The sequence below is a fragment of the Poeciliopsis prolifica genome, unplaced genomic scaffold (genome assembly GCF_027474105.1).
Source record: "Poeciliopsis prolifica strain line A6 unplaced genomic scaffold, Auburn_PproV2 SCAFFOLD007, whole genome shotgun sequence".
Taxonomy (NCBI): domain Eukaryota; kingdom Metazoa; phylum Chordata; class Actinopteri; order Cyprinodontiformes; family Poeciliidae; genus Poeciliopsis; species Poeciliopsis prolifica.
In genome coordinates this window covers 11,727,755-11,747,610 of record NW_026562382.1, presented here as the reverse complement: position 1 = coordinate 11,747,610, position 19,856 = coordinate 11,727,755, and the positions used below count along the sequence as shown (strand labels likewise).

General features: G+C 36.3%; 3 protein-coding genes across 5 annotated transcripts in view; 1 reads left to right on the top strand and 2 right to left on the bottom strand.

Moving 5' to 3' along the window:
• Positions 1 to 7,091, top strand: part of LOC129361219 (sodium-driven chloride bicarbonate exchanger-like) — a 31,764-nt gene extending 24,673 nt beyond the window's left edge. The window contains exons 20-32 of the mRNA XM_055031963.1: positions 355 to 529; positions 701 to 834; positions 1,376 to 1,621; positions 1,720 to 1,825; positions 2,203 to 2,364; positions 2,982 to 3,095; positions 3,928 to 4,089; positions 4,182 to 4,433; positions 4,539 to 4,607; positions 4,712 to 4,885; positions 5,360 to 5,479; positions 5,600 to 5,664; positions 5,773 to 7,091. Of these exons, the coding sequence (XP_054887938.1) occupies positions 355 to 529; positions 701 to 834; positions 1,376 to 1,621; positions 1,720 to 1,825; positions 2,203 to 2,364; positions 2,982 to 3,095; positions 3,928 to 4,089; positions 4,182 to 4,433; positions 4,539 to 4,607; positions 4,712 to 4,885; positions 5,360 to 5,479; positions 5,600 to 5,664; positions 5,773 to 5,848 (1,855 nt within the window). The 3' untranslated portion in view covers positions 5,849 to 7,091. The remainder of the gene's footprint in view (positions 1 to 354; positions 530 to 700; positions 835 to 1,375; positions 1,622 to 1,719; positions 1,826 to 2,202; positions 2,365 to 2,981; positions 3,096 to 3,927; positions 4,090 to 4,181; positions 4,434 to 4,538; positions 4,608 to 4,711; positions 4,886 to 5,359; positions 5,480 to 5,599; positions 5,665 to 5,772) is intronic.
• Positions 7,092 to 7,887: 796 nt separating this feature from the next.
• On the bottom strand, positions 7,888 to 10,025 carry gcgb (glucagon b). The gene is made up of 4 exons (XM_055031674.1): positions 9,786 to 10,025; positions 9,581 to 9,683; positions 8,460 to 8,615; positions 7,888 to 8,362 (listed from the first exon to the last, which is right to left on the bottom strand). The coding sequence occupies exons 2-4, from the start codon at positions 9,673 to 9,675 to the stop codon at positions 8,242 to 8,244; spliced, it is 372 nt and encodes a 123-aa protein (XP_054887649.1). The 5' UTR covers positions 9,676 to 9,683; positions 9,786 to 10,025; the 3' UTR covers positions 7,888 to 8,241.
• A 233-nt stretch (positions 10,026 to 10,258) lies between these two features.
• Positions 10,259 to 19,740, bottom strand: fap (fibroblast activation protein, alpha). 3 transcript variants are annotated; one of them, XM_055031666.1, is made up of 27 exons: positions 19,611 to 19,740; positions 19,392 to 19,516; positions 19,102 to 19,186; positions 17,422 to 17,511; positions 17,241 to 17,335; positions 17,072 to 17,146; positions 16,905 to 16,957; positions 15,764 to 15,836; positions 15,466 to 15,586; positions 14,923 to 15,077; positions 14,688 to 14,785; positions 14,447 to 14,576; positions 14,297 to 14,335; positions 14,117 to 14,215; positions 13,958 to 14,028; positions 13,812 to 13,865; positions 13,210 to 13,334; positions 13,007 to 13,063; positions 12,735 to 12,833; positions 12,431 to 12,500; positions 12,166 to 12,360; positions 12,039 to 12,093; positions 11,845 to 11,944; positions 11,461 to 11,519; positions 11,226 to 11,298; positions 10,989 to 11,062; positions 10,259 to 10,813 (listed from the first exon to the last, which is right to left on the bottom strand). In XM_055031666.1, the coding sequence occupies exons 2-27, from the start codon at positions 19,392 to 19,394 to the stop codon at positions 10,712 to 10,714; spliced, it is 2,250 nt and encodes a 749-aa protein (XP_054887641.1). In that variant the 5' UTR covers positions 19,395 to 19,516; positions 19,611 to 19,740; the 3' UTR covers positions 10,259 to 10,711. The 3 variants fall into 3 exon arrangements, 2 of the variants coding, with proteins under 2 accessions (XP_054887641.1, XP_054887642.1); XM_055031667.1 differs by having other exon boundaries at positions 19,629 to 19,737; XR_008606124.1 differs by lacking the exons at positions 10,259 to 10,813; positions 10,989 to 11,062; positions 12,039 to 12,093 and having other exon boundaries at positions 11,244 to 11,298; positions 19,392 to 19,740.
• Between the last annotated feature and the right edge of the window lie 116 nt (positions 19,741 to 19,856).

Here is a 19,856-nt window from a genome sequence, read left to right as displayed (position 1 = left end):
ATAAGTTTTTGAATATTTCTGATATTCCTGCAAATTCTTTTTGAAATCAAGCTGAAAAACATAAAAAAGTATATTTATATTTATCTTTCCTCAAAAGCCAAGTCTACCGCAGAACAACTATTTCTGGAGAAACTTGAGCTGCAGTTCTGTCTGGAAGTGGTTTCCATAGCAACATTTTTTTTTTTTCCGATCTCTATTTGCAGCTCCCCATTTTCATCATAGGACCCGTCACTAAGCCAAGAACTCATCGTCTGAAGGAGAGACTGGACAAAAAATAACTTTAGGATTAGAAAAATGTAATGTTTGTTCATAATCCTGATAAATCAATGTATGTATTTTGTCATTTTTCTTTAGGTGGTTTGGTGGCCTTATTCTGGACATCAAGCGCAAGTTCCCCCACTACCTGTCAGATTACTCTGATGCTATTAGCTTGCAGTGTGTTGCCTCTTTCTTGTTCCTTTACTGTGCCTGCATGTCCCCTGTCATCACCTTTGGAGGACTGCTGGGCGAGGCAACAGAGGGAAGAATAGTAAGTTTTGGTTTTTTTATTGCTTTTTAATAAAGCTCTGCAGAAAAAAATCATTTATCAACATTTAATTACAAAGTATTTGGATTTTAGCAGGATGAGAACTTTTTCAAAACGTTTACATGAGTGTTGCCTGTGTTTTTTTTTCTTTCTTTCTTTCTTTCTGATCTCCAGAGTGCAATTGAGTCACTGTTTGGTGCGTCACTAACAGGAATAGCCTATTCGCTGTTTGCTGGGCAGCCACTCACCATTTTGGGAAGCACGGGCCCTGTGCTGGTGTTTGAAAAGATACTTTTTAAATTCTGCAAGTATGCTCTTTTAAAATGTGATTGAATACGTACCTTACTTATTTATTTTTTTTTAAATAAAATATAATAAATGGAGAGTTTTTGGTACGTTAGGAGAAATCAATCTTCTTGCCCTGTTTACTTTCCCAATGCTTTTCCACATTTCCTGCACAAAGGTTCATTGGAGTAATAGGTGTGCTCATTTGGTTCTTTTTTGTATTTCACCAATAAGAGACCTGCAGTGTTTTGTTTTGTTTTTTTCTGATTTATATGTCCCTTTTTCTTAAAAAATAGTGTTTTCAAATCATTAACCTGTTTTCACAAAACAGTTCAAAAGACCAGTTGTGATTTATTTATATTTTGTATTTTACAATAATTTTAATGTCTCTAATAAGACGATATCTGGCCTCTGAAATTAGCCAATTTTTGTATTTCAGTTATCATGTTAGATCATTTTGCTTTGTATTGCCTTTGCTGAGCTTTGAAAGTATTCGCGATAATGAAATTCTCAATCTCACCACATTACAATCAATAAACAATGCAATTTATTCTCTCCTCCCAGGGAGTATGGTTTGTCCTATCTGTCACTGAGAACCTGCATCGGCCTGTGGACAGCTTTTCTCTGTATTCTGCTGGTGGCCACAGATGCCAGTTCCCTTGTTTGTTACATCACCCGTTTCACAGAGGAAGCGTTTGCCTCACTCATCTGCATCATCTTTATTTATGAAGCCTTGGAGAAGCTTTTGCACCTGGGGGATCTCTATCCCTTTAACAAGAATAACAACTTGGACAAGCTCACCACATATTCGTTAGTATGCATGTCTGTTGTAATTGCCTCTTGTGGCGTTAACAAAAGCAAATGTTCATGGTCTATTAGGTGATCAAAAAGTTGATTTGCTGTTTCAGATGTGCTTGTGTTGAGCCTTCGGATCCCACTAATGGCACCATAAAGTTCTGGGAAGTTAACAACATAACTGCTTCTGAAATTTACTGGGAAGCTCTGGAGGTGAAGGTATGAATAACTACCAATTTATAGATTATAAACCCCTCTATAAAGCTGAAGAGAAATTTTAGGTCACATCAGTGACTTTAGCGAGAAAAAAGAAAAAATCAGACAAACATTTTGCTCGACAAAGTAACAGGGAAAAAAAAAGGATTTTTGGCTTGTTTATCTTAAAGTGGCATGCTTATCCAGATGGATGAGACGAGACGAGATTAAGGACATGTGGGCTGGATTATATTGGATTATATTAGATTAAAGGGCACTAAAATCATTATGAAAGCACATTTTTAGTCTGAGAATTTTTTGTTTTCATTGGCATAAAAGCTCATGAAAGCTCATGTTTGTTGATGTCACAATAACTCTGCCCTCCTTTATCTCTCTTGCAGGATTGCATTGAAAAGAGAGGGGAGTTTGTGGGGACTGCTTGTGGTCCTCTTGGACCCTACGTTCCAGATGTTCTCTTCTGGTGTGTCATTCTCTTCTTTTCTACTGTTGTCATGTCTGCCTTTCTCAAGGAGTTCAAGTTCAGCAATTACTTCCCCACAAAGGTATTGTGACTCATTATAATCTTGATCAGTATGCAACTAATAAGACTCAAACATGATGATGATGTGTTACAAAGTGCAGCACTGCACTCTTGTGGTAATTCATAGGTATTGCAGTGACTGAAAAACTGGTGTTTTTTTGTTGACTGCTTGATATTTTCTAAGTTGCTAACAAGCATTTGGCCAATCTGTAGTTACATTTTCAAAATCTTAAATACAATTAACACAACTTTGATTTTACACGGCCATGCCATTAACACATCTCCTGTCGTTTTCACAGAATAGGAAGTCAGTGAACACATTTCTGAAATGCGCACATTGTTTTAACACATTAAGCCCAAAGACGAAATGAAAATTTTGTCTTATTTGCAGAGCACACCCGAGTAGAAAACACAATCTTTCGAAACTTGTTCAAAAACAAGACTAAATTAAATTAAATTCTCACCGCTGATTCACAACAAAGGCATTTCGCAAGGCATAAACAGTCAATTCGTGTCTACATATATGTATACTCAAATCCAGTCATAGAAAGAGAATTGTATTTATGTCAAATAATTTGTGTTGGTAAATCCTTGTTACCTGTTGTAAATAAATAAATAAATTTTCTCCCTCTTTTTTAGGTGCGGTCTAGTATCAGTGATTTTGCTGTGTTCATCACTATTCTCACCATGGTCTTGGTTGATTATGCTCTAGGGATCCCCTCCCCCAAACTGAAGGTGCCTAATGTGTTCAAGGTAGGAAGGAAAAATAAGACTCTGACTATAAAGACATGATATTTATTTGAAAATGTTCAGCAAGTTGTTAAATGTGTATTTTCTGAAGCTAATTAATTTTAAGGAACGCAATCAACCTTTGAGCGACTTGCTTTGTTATAGTCACTAACTTCAATGCACTTCATTGCTGTTTTTGTAAATGACCAATATAACGTGGCTGCATATGTGTCTGCTGGAAGAAAAAAAAGATACGTACCTATCTGCAATTTCTTACAAATAAAAATCTGAAAAGTGTGGCAGGCATTTGCATTTAGTCCCACTAACAAAATGCTTTCACTTTGATTAAAGTTGAAAAACTTTATGTAGTTCTGTACTCTGAGCCATTTCAATACATGAGTATGCTTTGAACAAAACCATCATTTAATACGTTTGGCTCTATATTGAGGGTGATGGTGGTGTTAGTTTTCCACTACATATAATATTTTTCATGTATGTTGTGAGTTGAATGTCTTCTTCCACATATTGGCATGCTTCCCCCTAACCTGGCCTGTCAGTTCAGTGCACTGTCATGTCTTGGTGGGCTTGCTGTGGTGTCAGATTGTTTTATTTACATTTGATAAATTGAAGAATTCCCTGTAAGATATTCAAAATATGCATATTGCTTAGTAGCCTACATCCTAATTTTATTTTGATGTGTTATGAGGAAAGACAAGTGTACATCACACTTTTCAGATTTTCATTGAAATGAAACAGATTAACAAATATAATGATTATCCACTTAACATTTAAATTGAGGTTGTAATAGGACCGAACATAAAAGAAAGTTCAAGGCACTATATTGATGATTTAACAGCCAACTAGAGATGATCGAGGTTGGCTCATCAACCCGTTGGGGCCCAACCCCTGGTGGACAGCTGTAATAACTGTTATACCAGCTCTACTTTGCACAATCCTAATCTTCATGGACCAGCAGATAACCGCTGTCATCATCAACAGGAAGGAAAACAAACTCAAGGTATTCTCATCTGCCTGTACACTTTACATCATTACTGCACCAATCGAATAAAAACACAGCTTAGCTTTTGTTATTTGGTTTTCCTCCTCCAGAAAGGTTGTGGATACCATCTAGACTTGTTTATGGTTGGGATAATGCTGGGTGTGTGCTCTGTGATGGGACTGCCATGGTTTGTAGCGGCCACCGTCCTCTCCATCACACACGTTAACAGTCTGAAACTGGAGTCAGAATGTTCAGCTCCTGGGGAGCAGCCCAAATTCCTGGGCATCCGGGAGCAACGCGTTACAGGCCTCATGATCTTCATGCTCATGGGCAGCTCTGTCTTTATGACGTCAGTGCTAAAGGTGGGACAAAATAGTTTTATCAAGAAGCGTTTTTTTTTTGTGGCACTTATTTTTTTAATTTAATTTTAAGCACACCTCTCTTAACTTCTCTTTTGCTTTTCTTAGTTTATTCCTATGCCTGTGTTGTATGGAGTTTTTCTTTACATGGGAGCATCTTCTCTAAGAGGAATTCAGGTACAAAAAAGGAAGGAAAATTAGACCAAAAAATGATTTAAAGATGTTGAATATGTTGAACATGATATAAATTTCAGATTTGATCTTTTGTCAATCTCCTGCAGTTCTTTGATCGCCTCACGTTGTTTGGTATGCCAGGCAAGCATCAGCCAGACTTCATCTACTTACGACATGTACCCCTGCGGAAGGTGCACCTCTTTACCATAATTCAACTCAGCTGTCTCATTCTTCTGTGGGTTATCAAGACCTCCAGGGCTGCCATTGTCTTTCCTATGATGGTGGGTAAACAGTTACTTGTAACATTTATGCTACCTGTCGACTCCAGTTTATGTCATATGGTTTTAAGCATTAAACTATAAAGGTTAAGGTGTACAAAAGTAAATGTATCTTTTGTCCATTTAAAATGTCTGTGTTGTGGTTTCCTTTGCTTTGTTATTTCACATTTTTCAAATGTTTTGGTCAGGAAACAAACATATATCTGATAATATTGAAGGTTTTGCATCTCTCTGGTTCCACTTGTGCTTGCTCTGACCTATCTGATTAATAAATACATTATCTAAATTCTTCCAAATAAAACATGACACATGATGATGTCATGTAGGCTACTGTAAATCATCTTTTTGTGACTAAACTGTAAAAATGCATCTTCATAATTCTTAGTGTCAGAGTTTCTGTTGTTTCAATACATTTCAACAACATGGTGTTTCTTTGTTTTTATTCTGCCTTTTTTTTGTACCTTGTCATCTCTGCAGGTCTTGGCTCTGGTTTTCATTAGGAAGTTGATGGACTGTATCTTCACCAAGCGAGAGCTGAGCTGGCTGGATGATCTCATGCCAGAAAGCAAGAAGAAAAAGCTTGAGGATGCTGAGGAGGTGATAAATCTGCCTTTGGCCATATTTTTTTATCGTATACTCTTTTTGTTATCAGATCTATATTACTTTTAAATCAGTCTGCATTTTTCTGCACTACAATGTCTGATGGTTTACCTTCAGGAAGAAGAGCAGAGTATTCTAGCAGAAGATGAAGGTGTTGTGCAAGTGCCATTGGGGGGATATAAGTGAGTTTTAGTGCCATTGTAAAGACCCCATGGAATCATTTTCTGTATAATAAATAAACTTTGTCTTATTTTTATGTTTAGACAATTTTCTGCCTCTTGTTTTTACAGAGGAATACCCATCATCAACATCACAGATGAGATGTCAAAAGGCTCGTTTGGAAATACCTGGAATGCCAACGACTGAAGAAAATAAAGCCTCTATGAAGGTTTTCAAAATTATTAGGCTGTACATTTATGCAGTAATTTTGGTTAGGCAGTAAATTAGTTTTCAATGAAAGAATGACAACGATGTTCAGATTGATTATTTAGCTGCGAGGAAATTGCATGACTGGAGTTACGGCACAGATGGCGCGCCATCAAAGTATCACACCTGAATTCATTGAGCTCCTAAGACTGACCCATTCTTTCACAAAATTATAGAAGCAGCCTGCATGCCAAGGTGATGGAGTGTACACACTTGTGGCCTTGGAAGGGATTGAAAACCTGAACTTAAGGACTTTTGACATAAATATGTATTTTGCAATTACACTTGCGCTTTGTTAACTTTGTTGGTGAACTTCAGTATCATAAACATGAAGATATAAAAACAATTTTTTCATGAGATTACAAAAAAAAAAAAAAAAAAATTAAAACAAAACATTTTAAAAATGCCTAAAGGTGGAATAAAAATGAAGCCCGGTTTGGACAGTGCAGACGGCCTGTCCCAGGATGTCTCTCTACTTTCAGCCCTTCTGATTTTATACATTCAAATCTGTTTGCAAGAAATTATTAGATTAAGTATTAAGATCATGCAAAAACAGTCTGGTTTCAAAACCAATAAGACTGTGAAATTTTTAAACAATACTAAGTTATTATTACATGTAATTTGCACAATTTTACGTTTCTGTGACTGGTATTATGTGTCTATATGTTTTTAACCAAATTATATACCATACAATCTAGAAAGCACAAGCAATACATCCTCACGCCTAAAAAAATGCTATCCTTTCCATGTATTAAACTGTTTATTTATATATATATATATATATTTTGTAGGTTTTAAGATTGTACACATAATTTCTTTTTCAGCAGATTTTGTAATGCGAGAAAGGTCTTACAGTCTTTTGCTTTCTAGTGACTGTGTACTTCAATCTCTAGTGTTAAATTTCTCTTAACTGAGTCATTAAGCCATTTAACTGTCTAATGTTTTACCGTTGTCAACTTTTCGAAGAATAAAACTATGACTTGTGTGGTACATTGTTTTGAAAGTATTTATGAGGAATTGTATTGTCTGTATTACAAGTGTGCAAACCTCAATAATTCAAGATGTTTCACTGTTTGAGTGTAACCACGTGAATAAAAGTTGTTTTACTGATATTGTAGTATACTGAAATGCACTTGTATATAGTTGCAGAAGTAAATCGTAATAAAGATGATAAAACATCATGGCTTTACAATGAAAGTAATGTCTTGTGTTTAAGTGTTAGCCTCTAATGACATATCGGATCACCTGTCAGCTGATCAGGCCGCTGTGCTAATGTGTGGCTTTGTTGTAGAAAACATGACAGGAACATCTAGCAACTGCTTTGCCTTCACACATCCAGCCTGAAGCAGAACAGGACTGGGCACAGGTTCTCTTTTGCAATCAACAGATGGTTTGATGTGCTGCAGATGACAGCTCGGAGAGGTGGAACATCCCCTGAGCGTGTCACGCTGCTGGCTCATGTGAATTACTGTTTCCTTCTCGGTGCTACGAGGAAAATCAAAAGTGTTGACCCAGCTACTGATCCCAGCCGGTCTGATGCCGAGCTGATTGACATGATTTCCCTTTATTTAGCAGGACTGTCCTTGGTGTGCAGGTTTGATCATCATGGGGAGATCCTTCCCCAGTGAGCAGCTGACAGGTGAAACACATTGTATACCTTGCAGAAATCCCTCTGCACAGTTCTCCCTGGGAACAAACATGTTTATTGATTTTTCTTCTGTCTTCATTTGCAAGGAGGATGGAAAGAACACAAGAGGAAATGTATTCTGCACGCTGGGACATGAGCAAAAAATTAACCCTGACATGTAAGATAATATTAGCTCAAGCGAAAATCGCTCTTAGAAGAGACTTGAATTGCCTGTTATTGCTCCCTCCGTCACAAAAACCTTAGCATATCCTCAACTACTCTTTTTTTTTTAAACACCTACAACATCATTCATCCTTCTTTGGATATGACATGATAAAAAGGAAACTTGAAGAATTGTACACATTTCTTTATTGAAAACTGCAAGAAAGGGTAGTTTAATGCTAGATGTGAAGTTTGGACCAACAATATAATTGAAATTCTAAAAATTCAAGTGAATAAGAAAATGATCAAATATATAATCAGCTGATTCTCCATAAAATTTTCAACGACATTTGTCATTTACATTTTTTCCCCCCAATATTTAGTATCTCCTTCAACTACTGAAGGCCACTAAGGCTTCTTGTGAAGATACATTTAATTGTGTTACCAGAAGAAAGTGTAGTACAGGTTGTGACACATGTAGTTGCACAGAATCAGTGGAAAAACAGCTGCATCGTTTTACAAGAACGACAACAGCTTGAGGAGTTTAGTCTCTTCTGCCCCGGCCGGTCTTCAACCAGGAGACAAACTCTTTGGCTGCCTGGTCCTGCAGGTAAGAGCTCACGTCACTGGTGTAGGTGCCGTCTGCATGGCGTCTGAATAAACTCCTGGAAAAGAAAGATTATCCATGCCCAGTTTGGATTTATGGTTTTTAACATTAGGAAATGTTTAAAATGTTTTGTTGTAACATTTTAATGCACTCACCCATTCCTTTTTGAATTCTTCAGCCACTGGACAAAGTCTTGGGCTCTTCTTGTTTCCAGGTATTTGCTGTAGTCATTGGAAAATGTTCCCTCCGAGTGCCTCTTCATGTTTGGGAACTCAATGGGATCACTTAAAATTGAGTTTTCAGTCAACAATCTAAAAGGAAACCGTGACAGAAAGAGCTGTGTATAAGAGCTATGTATAAGAAGATCATGGAAAAAGTCGGATGGCCGGATTATTTCTCTGCATCACAGCGACATTGTTGGTGCAACATTTTTATCAACAACAAAATAAAGTCAGGTCTAATTTATTCATACCCCTGGATTTATCATATTTATTCAACCACAAAATTTATTTCTGGTAAAACACATCAGTGCCATTTCACAAAACTTTTACAGGCTTCTGTAAAATGAGCCTCATTTCACAAGAAGACATCACTAAAATAATGTATTTAGTTTTTTCATGGAAAATGTTATGTCAAATTATGTATGTCTTTCTAAAAGCCTGCAGAAATATAGTTACTGAACTTCTTCCAACTTTCCACGGGTATTTTGACAAATTGTCTTTGGTGACGAGCCCCAAACTTTGAGTTTGGAAGGCATCCTTGCCATCATCCTAATCTTTAGCTCCTTCGTAGATTTAATATCAGATTCCAGATGGGACTCTGGGTGGACCTCCCCAAAATGTTAATATCACATCTGATCAGAAGAAAGATACTGGTAAAATTACTTCAAGCCTGTCTTTTGGAGCCTAACAACATTTTCTTCCAACATATAATACTAATACTACTACTACTAATAATAATAATAATAACAATAGTAATTATTATTATTATTCATACACACCTGTCAATATATAGCTTAAGTTTACACTTCTGCATTTCAACTGCAAAAGTACTTTAAGAAAATAGAAAAAAACAAACTTTTTACTTGGACATGGACATACATATCTTTTTTGTCTTTTTACACAACTAAATAGTAATATTATTTATAATATAAATAAATTATAATAAAGTAGAAAGTAGAAGAATATGAAGATTAGACTTGTATTCTTTAGATTTTTTTGTCTAAACACAAACATAAATCAAACTGATAAGTGTGAACACTGAAATTTGATCTTACAGCGGTGTTCGGTCTGTGTCCTGGTCAGGTACCTGCCAACTGCTTTGGATGATGATAAGGAGCATAAGTCCAGCAAGAGTCTGAGCACTTTTCATTGTTTAAGCTGCTGGAAAATGAGCAAAAATAGAGACAAATGTTTTTTTTTCTTTTGTATTTTTTCCATAAATGAGTGAGCTTTCAGAATGGATTGTGAAAAAATTCTTACCTGTGTTCTTTTGTGCAGATTGTTTAAGAGAGGGATCTTGCTTTGCGTTGCTATCGTCCTTCTCTCCTGCTTGTGGAGCTTCTTCATGGTCTCCTACCCATCTGCTTGGCCTTATATAGCAGAGATGAGGAGCATTCTCTCAGGTGACTCCCTTCGTCACAAAAACCTTAGCACATCCTCAACTGCTCTCAAGCCATTAGTCAGCTTCTGGCTCAGTGCCCTCGATGTAATATTGGTTAAAAAAAAAAAACGTGGCATGACAGTTGGATGGTCAAAAACATCTTTAAGTCTCTGAATCAAAAATAGTATCTACTCCAACATAAACATTTCTACAAATTATAATTGTTAAATTGGACAGAAAAATGTTCAGCTCATTTACCCAAATGGACAAGAAAATAAACTAAATTAAAATTTTGGAAAAATACTTATCTTATACAGTTATTACTTAAACAAATGCAATCTATAAGGAAATCTTAAGTTTAAATACCCCTGAGCTTTGCTTTATTTCTTAATTTGACGTCATCAACATCTGCAGCTGCACTCAGACCTACAGACAATTTCTCCAGAGAGGAGAATTACTGACTTGATACAATACTGTTAGGAACTGCAGATGACAAGCCGTTTATATCTTAAAACAATCTTTATTGTATCTTCCTCAACGTAATATTACAAGTGTAAAGACACCACTCCACAGTGCAGCGGGACACATTCACCGTAAGTTATCACATTCAAATAAAAAAGACAAAATCTCAAAATGCATGCAATGGCCTTTTCTAAAAGTCACATATCTTAATAATGACAAAAAGACTCAAGTTTGTGAGCAATAAAACATAACATTTACCCGCCTGGTCAACACATTATTAAAAGTGAACCAAGGAGATTGTTTAATATGTTCCTTTATAAATGCTGAAGACTCTTTTTCACATCTATTCAGGATTGAGGAGGCATTTCTGCAGAAAGTGACTCATGAGGGTGTATGTATGATGATAGGCTTGTCCCCTGAGAGAGTGATCCTTGTCAGTGTACCACTGAAATTAAAAACAAAACAAAATTACACCAAAGATAACAAACTTAAAAATGTGATCAAAGCTTTCTAACATTTTTATGTAATAACTAATGGTGGGCTTTTTCCATTTGAAACTCTCTTTAAACAAAAACATATTCAAGACCAATATTGGTCTAGTTCCCTCAGCCAATATTTACCATTGCCTCAAAATCCACAAGTTCTTCCACCAGAGCTTTGGAGATCTGTGCAGCCTGCTGGAAATGGACATTGTCTAAAGGAAGAACAGCAAATCACAACGTGACTGAATGTCAAAGCTGAAATCTTATTTGAAGCAAATAGAAACCATTTGTGCATGGCTTTATTCTGTTACTAAGCAATGGGGGTTAACACATGTTCAAAAACAGCGATTAGTAAAGAGAAATCACTGAGCGTACCGTCTGCTGTGCCGTGAATAAGGAGATAGGCAACCTTTTTAAAGTTCTTGGCTCTTGATGTGACTGTGGAGTTCTATGAAACAGAAAAGAGAAAATCAAGAGACAATAATGCATGTCATGTACAGATAGTATTGTGACCTATAAGCCTAACAGATCAGGCTTTTAGGTAATAATGATTATAAATAGTACTCCTACTAGTACTATTATAATTTGGACTAGGGTGTCTGTTGCTTACTTTGTAAGAGTCTGAATTCTCTGATGGTTTGCCCATGTAGCGCTCAGTGTAAACTGCATCTAAAAAAAAAATCAGAATATAATTTGGGCTCAGACCGTTATATAAATATTAATTACAGTGCTTAAACAACTTATTCTTGAAATCTTTAGCTTCATCAGCTGTTCATGTTTATTTTAAAATACAAAATAGTAAAGTTTACTCTGACATTATGGCAGATATTTATGCTGCAGGAAGGGAGGAAAGATATGTGAAGGAAGAAGAGTAGGAAGGAGGATACAATAAAGGAAAGAAGAAATGTAAGAAAAAAAAATGAGGATGAAACTGATGCTTCTCCAGTTTAATTAGACAAAACTGGAGCTAAACAAGAAAAATCTTATCACATACCATAATAGTCCCACTTGGCTACTGGGGCCACGGCAATCCCACACTTGAAGAGTCCAGTGCCAGCACCCAAAGCCATTGAGGTGACATAACCACCATATGACTGAAGATGAAGATTTACACTCATAAATAAATTAAAAAAAAGCAATTGATTTATAAGACAAAGAAAGTTAATCATCAAAATACAGGGCACGTACCCAGCCCCATATTGCAATTCTATCTTTGTCAATAAAACCCATGTCGATGAATTTCCTGTAAGGCATAAATCACGTTACGGCTGAGAAAAAAGTAAAAACAAATTCTTGTGAAGTTCATTTTCTTCACCTCACTGCTGAGATTTGATCTTCCACTTCAAAGGTCCCGAGGCGTCTGTAGATGGCATGCATTATTTCATCACCCTGATAACCACTTCCCCTTCCGTCAACACTGGCGACGATGATTCCGAGCGAACTGGAGAGGTACGTTCCCCAGTTCAGCTTGTTCTGATAGCTTACACTCTGACTACAGGGCCCAGCGTACCTGCAAGGAACAGAGTCACCATAAGGCCTTCCAAGATTTAAGTTGTGGCACACAGATATTGTTTACTTACACGTCAATAAGGAGAGGATATTTTTTGGACTTCTTGAAATCTGGTGGCAACATCATTTGATACCACATATCTGTTTATTCAAAAAAGGTTTGGAAAACAGGGAGGGACTGATGTTAGCAAGGAAAGAAACTTGGTAAATATCTGCATATTTATTTTGGTTATTTTTAAAGTGTCATGAGGTAATTATGCAAAAATAGTTAATTATATTTTCAGTTTGAAGTGATGTTGTAAACCAGAAAGAAAACCTACATGGAGAGTTTTAAATGAGAGTTTATGACTGTAGTTTTGAACATGTATGACTCACCAAATCCTGCAATCTTTACGGTGCCATATTTCATTGTTGGCATTTGAAATTCAGACAGAAGATTTTCCAGATTCTTATTGTCTTCCAAAATTGATAGCTCTAAAATAAAAATAATCACATAAACATAAAAAAATAAATAAATAAATAGGCTGAAAAATGTTTCTGTGCACTCAAAGTTAACAAACAGACCAAACATTCTCTATTTAAAAAAACAAAACAAACAAACAAAAAAACTAAAATAAAATAAATCAGCAAACTATAAAAAGAAATACCTGTCCCTGCACCTGAGGCCCTGTTGTCCATAAGTGTGTAAAGGGGCAATCCAGGTCCTAGTCCAAAGAAGATAGACATAAATTTGTAAAGACATTTCACACCAATATTAGCCGTTTTTGTGACGTCTGAACTTGACTATTGTTCGCAGATGTTTCCTGCATGGCTGAGTTATTGCTCGCGAACACATATAAAGCTAACTGACCATAGCAGTCCATTCGGTAGAATGAGGCGTCAACGCTTAAGTAAGCTGAGTTGTACTGACACCTGTCTTCATGTAAGCCACAGGTGAGGCACATGGGGGTAGAGGGACTGCTTCCAAGCATAATCCTGATTTGAAAAAAGAAGAAAATCTCATTTAAGTTATGTAAATAATATTTTGCAAGAGTCTAATTAGATCATTCAATAATTTGTCCTTTTCAGTTTAGCAAATAGAGTCTTCCATACTGGCAAAGATGTGTAAAAATGATTGAAATTATTTATTATCTATTTAAAGTGGTCTGGCAAACAGCAAAGAATAAATATTGTGAGAAAAAAAACAATCATCCCCACTCTGCAGTACTTTGAACACTTTTTGAACTTTTTCACATTTTGTCACATTATAACTACAAACTTCATTGTTTCTTGCTTTTGTAGGCTTCAGAATGACCTGAAGAGATAGTAAGATGACATATTGATAATACATTTTACCAGAAGGTTTATAAATAACTTTTGCGTTTATAATTTAATGTAAAAAATTATGCAACTTCTCTGTCACCCTATCTAAATATTGTTCTTCCGTGAGAAGATAATCAAAAAACTGCTTACTTGTAAAGATTTCTCTTGATAGGGTTTCTTTCATGCTGATTACTTACAAAATATCTGTAGAAAACAGTTTAACATCAGTCCTTTTTTTTGACATTTTCACTGATGGATGTATGATTTTGCATTAGAGGCGTAATAATTTCACTCACATGGCATCCTTAGTTAATTTTGATATGTAAATAACTTCCCATTTCCCAGATGTAATTGGTGTGGCTTTGCCCTTATTTAAAATAAAAATAAAACAACATGATTAAAGAAAGGGAGGAAGGAACTGATTTAGCTGTAAGTTGCTATGAAGAAACACTTACATTTTTTATGAAATGAATATGTTTGTAGCCTTGAGTGTCACTCATTACTTTGTAGAAACTGAGTTTATCCTCAGCAAAGAAAATAGGCAGTGGCATATACTGAGGGTAAAAAACATATTTTCATAATCAGACATTAAATGGTTTACATAAAAACTTGTAATTTGCTTTTTGGAAACTTACATGGCCAATCCAACCTGTCTTGCTCGTTTGCTCAAATTTCTGCAAAGAGTAAATGTTTTAATTTAGCATCAGTATAAATCTTAGAATCATCTAATTGAAAACTAGTGAGAATTTTCTGACAGAATAGGTAACTTGAGTCGTGACATCCACCTCTTTCTCTCTCCAGCTGCTCCCATCAAAGTCGTAGATGGCTACAACCAAATGATTCTGTTTCCTTGTGAGCCATTGCACAGCGACGCGTTCATCTGTTGCCCAGGTCACTGAGCACAAAATGTGATCGCTGAGTGAAAAGCACAAAAAAAAATGACAGGGTTTTCAAATGGGGCAAAATGTGAATACATCAAAATCAGTATTACGTGTTAAAGTAAGACTGTAAGTTGTATTAACAAACCTTCCAGCCATGGAAGCAGGAAGAGCGAGCTGTGAATGTTGGGAGGGATTTGCGGTGTCAACGACAAACAGCTTCACCTTGGTAAGGTTTGATCCAGCCTATGATAAAAGAAATTGACCAGAACAAATAGAATAATGCATTAAAGTCTTGTAATCTAAAAAAAAATAACAGTAACGTTTGTCAGACATTGTGCTTGGAAATGACTATACTTGTTTTAAAAGTTATATAATCAAACCTTTGGGTAAGAAATAGCCACTGTTTTAGGATATTGCTCTGATCCGTACCAAGAGAACTCCACTTTTTGAACTTCTGTATCATTAAACTGTGCATAAGCCAAGAATTTTCCTGTTGAGGACCACCATATTGCCCCATCCGAAGCAAAGACTTCCTCTGAAAGTCATAAAAAAAACCTTGTTAAAATATGTCAAAGTAAAAACCAAAAATATTTTTGTGTGTTAGAAGTTAGGCATGATGGTATTCATATTTGACCGTCAACTGTTGATTAGGTTTTAGTTAGTTATATTTTTATAAAATAAAAAGATTCCATTTGAACATAAATGTAACTTACTACAAAGCCATTACTTACTTATGCTGAATTCATGGTAGACTTAGCATTAGGAATTAGTCACTGTTACACAATTCTTTGGTTTAAAACCAAACCAGGACTAACTGAGCAAAACCATTGTATCATTTCAAATCAAAGACGGGCTTAGCAAAAAAAAAAGAGAGAAAAAAAACAACAATTTTTATAGTGCAGACCAACAACAAGCTTACTTACCCTCATATATCCAGTCAGGAATGCCATTGAGGATTTCATTCTTTTTCCCATTGTGTGTCAGCTGCACTGACTCAGCAGTTACATTGGAGTTCAAAAAAATATTGAAATTTAAGACATATGCCTGGAAGGTAGAATGTAACAATTATTTTGTTAAAAGTTTCAACAAAGATTTTGTTCAAAACTGTAAATGCAAATGATTTTACAAATAATAGAACAATGTTGCATATTTGCAAAGTATCAAATATTACTACTCCAGGGAATAATAGTAAATGCAAGGAAACAAAAACTTTAGGCTCACATATTGGTTTCCTTTTGGTGCAAAGCTAAAGTACTGCACTATGCGTGGAAGGCTCTCTGGTGTTACAAATGTTCTGTAAAGACATACCGGAAGCATTTAGAGAACAAATTGTTTTCGAACGAACTGAAAATAACCCAGAAAGAACAGAGCTGCAAATTACACAATGCAAAAGCAAAGCAAAATCTCAGAAAACGCAGCATCAAATCTAACAGGCGGTTGAAGGTATATCTAGGATTTATCTCTGTCAGCTTGTCAAATGCATACAAAAAAAAAGGAACAAAAGATGTGACATAAAAATTCTAATGGTGTAAACCTGATTATTACTGAACGTCATATTAAATTTCTTAGACTTGACTAAGAAATTTGTAAAGAACCCTTAGTTTAAGAAGGAGCTCCAAATAGGTTTGTGTTCTGGATGTAATATGTAAAATGGACTTTGTGGTGAACCTGACCAATGATAAAATGACATAAAAACAAAATATTTTTTTTATGAAAAACCACATACTATTGATTAGATCACTCATTGTAACAAATTGTTCCAACCAAACAAAATAATGAATGAAGAAACTCACTCTAGTCAGGTAAACCTAAGGAATTTATTTTCATTATAACTGTCACGACAGCTTTCCTGAAAATACCTGAAAAGTTTTGTTGATTTTTTTTTTCTTTTTTCTTTTTGCGGAAACTAAAGCCATATCTATTCTGTTATGCACTTATATTTTAATACTTTATATTTAATATAATTCTTAACAATTTTACCAAATTTTAAATCAAAGCTTTTTTATATTTTTTGATTCTGTGTGAGATTGTGGTTGACAGGACTAAAACCCACCTCCTGTCACTGATTGATTGTTTCTATAATACATACTGCAGCTTTGATAGTGTTATTAATGCGCTTTTTTCTGACTTAGCTTAATAATTGTTTGACAATTATTACAATGTCTGTCTACTCTTAACTTTGTAAATAAATTTTTGTGGTACTTGTCTGGTAAAAAAGTACTCCAAAAAACATGACGATTGATTCATTTTGCAAATCAGTATGTTTTCTTTTTTTTTTATTATTATTATTATGTTTCATTTGCACATCAAAATCAACATACATATTGTGTGCACAACTATTGACATAGCAAAGTTTACTTACGATGTCGTCATGTCGTAGATGGAATATGAGGCAGAATAGGAGTGTCTAAAGTTCTGCAGGATTTTAAACACAGATTATGTTTCACACTTATGCATCAGATGACTTGGCAGGTTCAAGAGAAAGTTTACAACAAAAAGCATCTGCAAGAGCTGTGTGTGGCTTCTCACCTTAGTGTAATTGCTTTCGAAGGCAATATATTTATGATCACCTGACAACCAGTAATCCGTGGCATCCACTTTGTTCTAAAGTTAAAAGAAGTATACAATCTTTTAGTAATAATTAGGTTCAGATTAAAAAGTTGTAAAATCAATATATTGAAATAACTAGCTGCTTTACAAATGTTGCATTGCTCAGATACAGTCTCTTGTCCTTTGTTTCAGCGTTGTGAAGGTAAACATTTCCATCACTTTCTTTATGCAAATACTCTTTATCTGTAGCAACAAGAAAAGGAAAAAAGAAGTGTTATGGATTTAGATAATCAGCACAACAGGACATATGATTCAATAATCAGAATTACCTGACATCCAGTACAAATTGTAGGATTTCTTTCTGATGGTGTCATTAAAGTAATCCTGAAGAGTGAATGGCCTTTTGCTGGCTCTGGATCCTAGTCAGATGCACACAGACATGTTCTTTTCAGCCAAATCCTGCTGCTTGTGTTATTGGAGGCATTTCAATTGTTCACTAAAATGGCTCCAAGAGCAAAAATCTCTTTGTTGGGCGTCCTCAATCATTTTTAAGTTAAAGTTCATAAGGCTAAATCCTAATTTAACTATTACCCGCTCTTTTTAGAGTAAAACATAGCTGCAATTTTCCCCTCAAAGTTAAGAGCTGGGTGTGGAGAGTTGTGTGAGTCTGTGGATTCGACTCAAGATATTACACACGCTCACAGTGGAGGCTCATTATTGATGACATACACCCCTCTCCTCCAGCTTTAAATGTAATTATATAAACTGATAAGTCATACCCTTATTATTAAAAACTGATTACGCTTGTTTTTTTCTGGACCATATTTCTTGCTACTCTGCAGAGCCAGCTGTTGGCAGGGAGTGAGTTTGACTGTGGATTTGTGGGTAAAACCGTGATAAACAGAGGACTGAAGCCCCGTATTAATACGTTTTGTCACTTTTGTCTTTCTACCCATCAACAAGACAAGTATAGCTAAAGAAAAAGCTCAGGCGTCGCTTTTACTTTTCCAGAATGACAAGTATGAGCACACTAAAGTTGCTTTTCCTCTGGCAAGTGGTGCACTAATCAGTTAATATGCTGTTTAGTTCTACTCCAGGTAGTGAGCTTTTCCATTATATGCTCTGTTCCTTACTCTTATGGGCGTGATGTGAGCATGCAACAGCTGTGGGAAACTCTGCTGTTTCCAGCAACACTCAGTAATGGAGAACCTCAAGGTTGCTCCTCTGTGCTAAACAGCTCTCTGACAGCAGAGGCCATGTCTGTGGTCCACAGCTAAATTTATTATTTTATTTTTTTTTTTTTGCAGTTTTCAGTGATGTAAATCATGAGTTAATCAATAAATGGAGTTGGCTGTCAGTCAAATTGCCTTGGTGCCGTACCAGCCTTGGTGCAGCTGGTACAACAAATGAAGTAGGTTCCAAAAAATGACAAGAGCGAGGCAGAGCAGTGCTGGACCTAGTCATGGAAAATGAATCTGGTGGACCGGGGCCGCCCTGGTTAGAGGCAGTCTAGTGGAAAAACGCCTTAAAGCCACTGCTATAGGCCCCAAAACTATGTAGAGTCCCATGTTAATGCTTGAATTTTAACACAGATCATAGATCTAGAATAAATGACATTTGTTTATTAAGAACAAGAATTCTATTAAATTTGATTTAATGGCTTCAGCAGCGATAAATTAAAATATTTTAATCAGTTTAAATTTTTAATTTAAGATTTATAGAAACTGGGTAAGCTTACTAAGTTAAAAGTATAATGTTGTTGCAAAGGGCCCCACAATAAATTCTGCAAAAGCCCCTATTCTAACTTGGGCCAGCCCTGGCAAATTTGTACCAGCTTCTGAGAGGAGTGCTCCATTTCTCTTTGTCAGGGGAATATCTGAACCTCTGGGCTTAAGTGCCTATAGACTAAAGGGGAAGGCTATGCAACCCGGTTGAGTGGGACTCAGTCTTAATGCAGCAGAGACAGACAAACCAAGAAAGGAAGACAATAGCTCATAATCAGAACTTACTGCTGTAATAAACTGCTGGGATTGTTATTAACGTGATGACGACAGCCGCCCCTATCACTCCCAAAATCAGCCTGTTGCTGAAGCCCTGTGAAAGAAAGGAGGGGGAATAGAGAGGGGGGGCAGCAGAATAATGCAAAGACGCTGACGTTGCAGTATTCACTGAGCTTTTGAATGTTATTTTTATCTAATGCTTAGAAACTACCTTTCTTTAATAAACAGTTGTTTCATCCAGAAAAAAAAAAAAAAGATTCCTTTGACAATTTGACGCGAGTTTTAAATCGCCTACTGACCATGATGGAGACGAAGTTGCCGCTCGAGCTTTGGCGTTACGTCCCTCAGAAGTCGCGTTTCGCAGTTCGTCCTCGGACGCCCAGCCTGGTCAGCATACTCTCACGCGCAGGGGCAGCCGCCAACTCTGAATTATAGTTCAATAACATAAAGCTGGGTACCGGAGCTTCCTATTCTTCCCTGCGTATTCCTGGGAGTAGCGCCACCAGGCATATACTCACACACTCACGCACACGCACCGAGGTAGACTCCTCTCTGGAGTCCGGAGCACAACTTTCCAGGAGCGTTTCCTTCTCAACCCGGAGTGCATGTAGCTCCGGGTTTAGGAAGCGCTTCGTTCCTCACCGAGGGCAAGGCGTCACGCACCAGGCGCGGCAAAACAAAACCAGAAAAGCTGGCTCTTTCAAGATGATCTATCTATCCATCTATCTCGATGAAGTTTAGGATCTTGGAAAAGTGTTCATCAA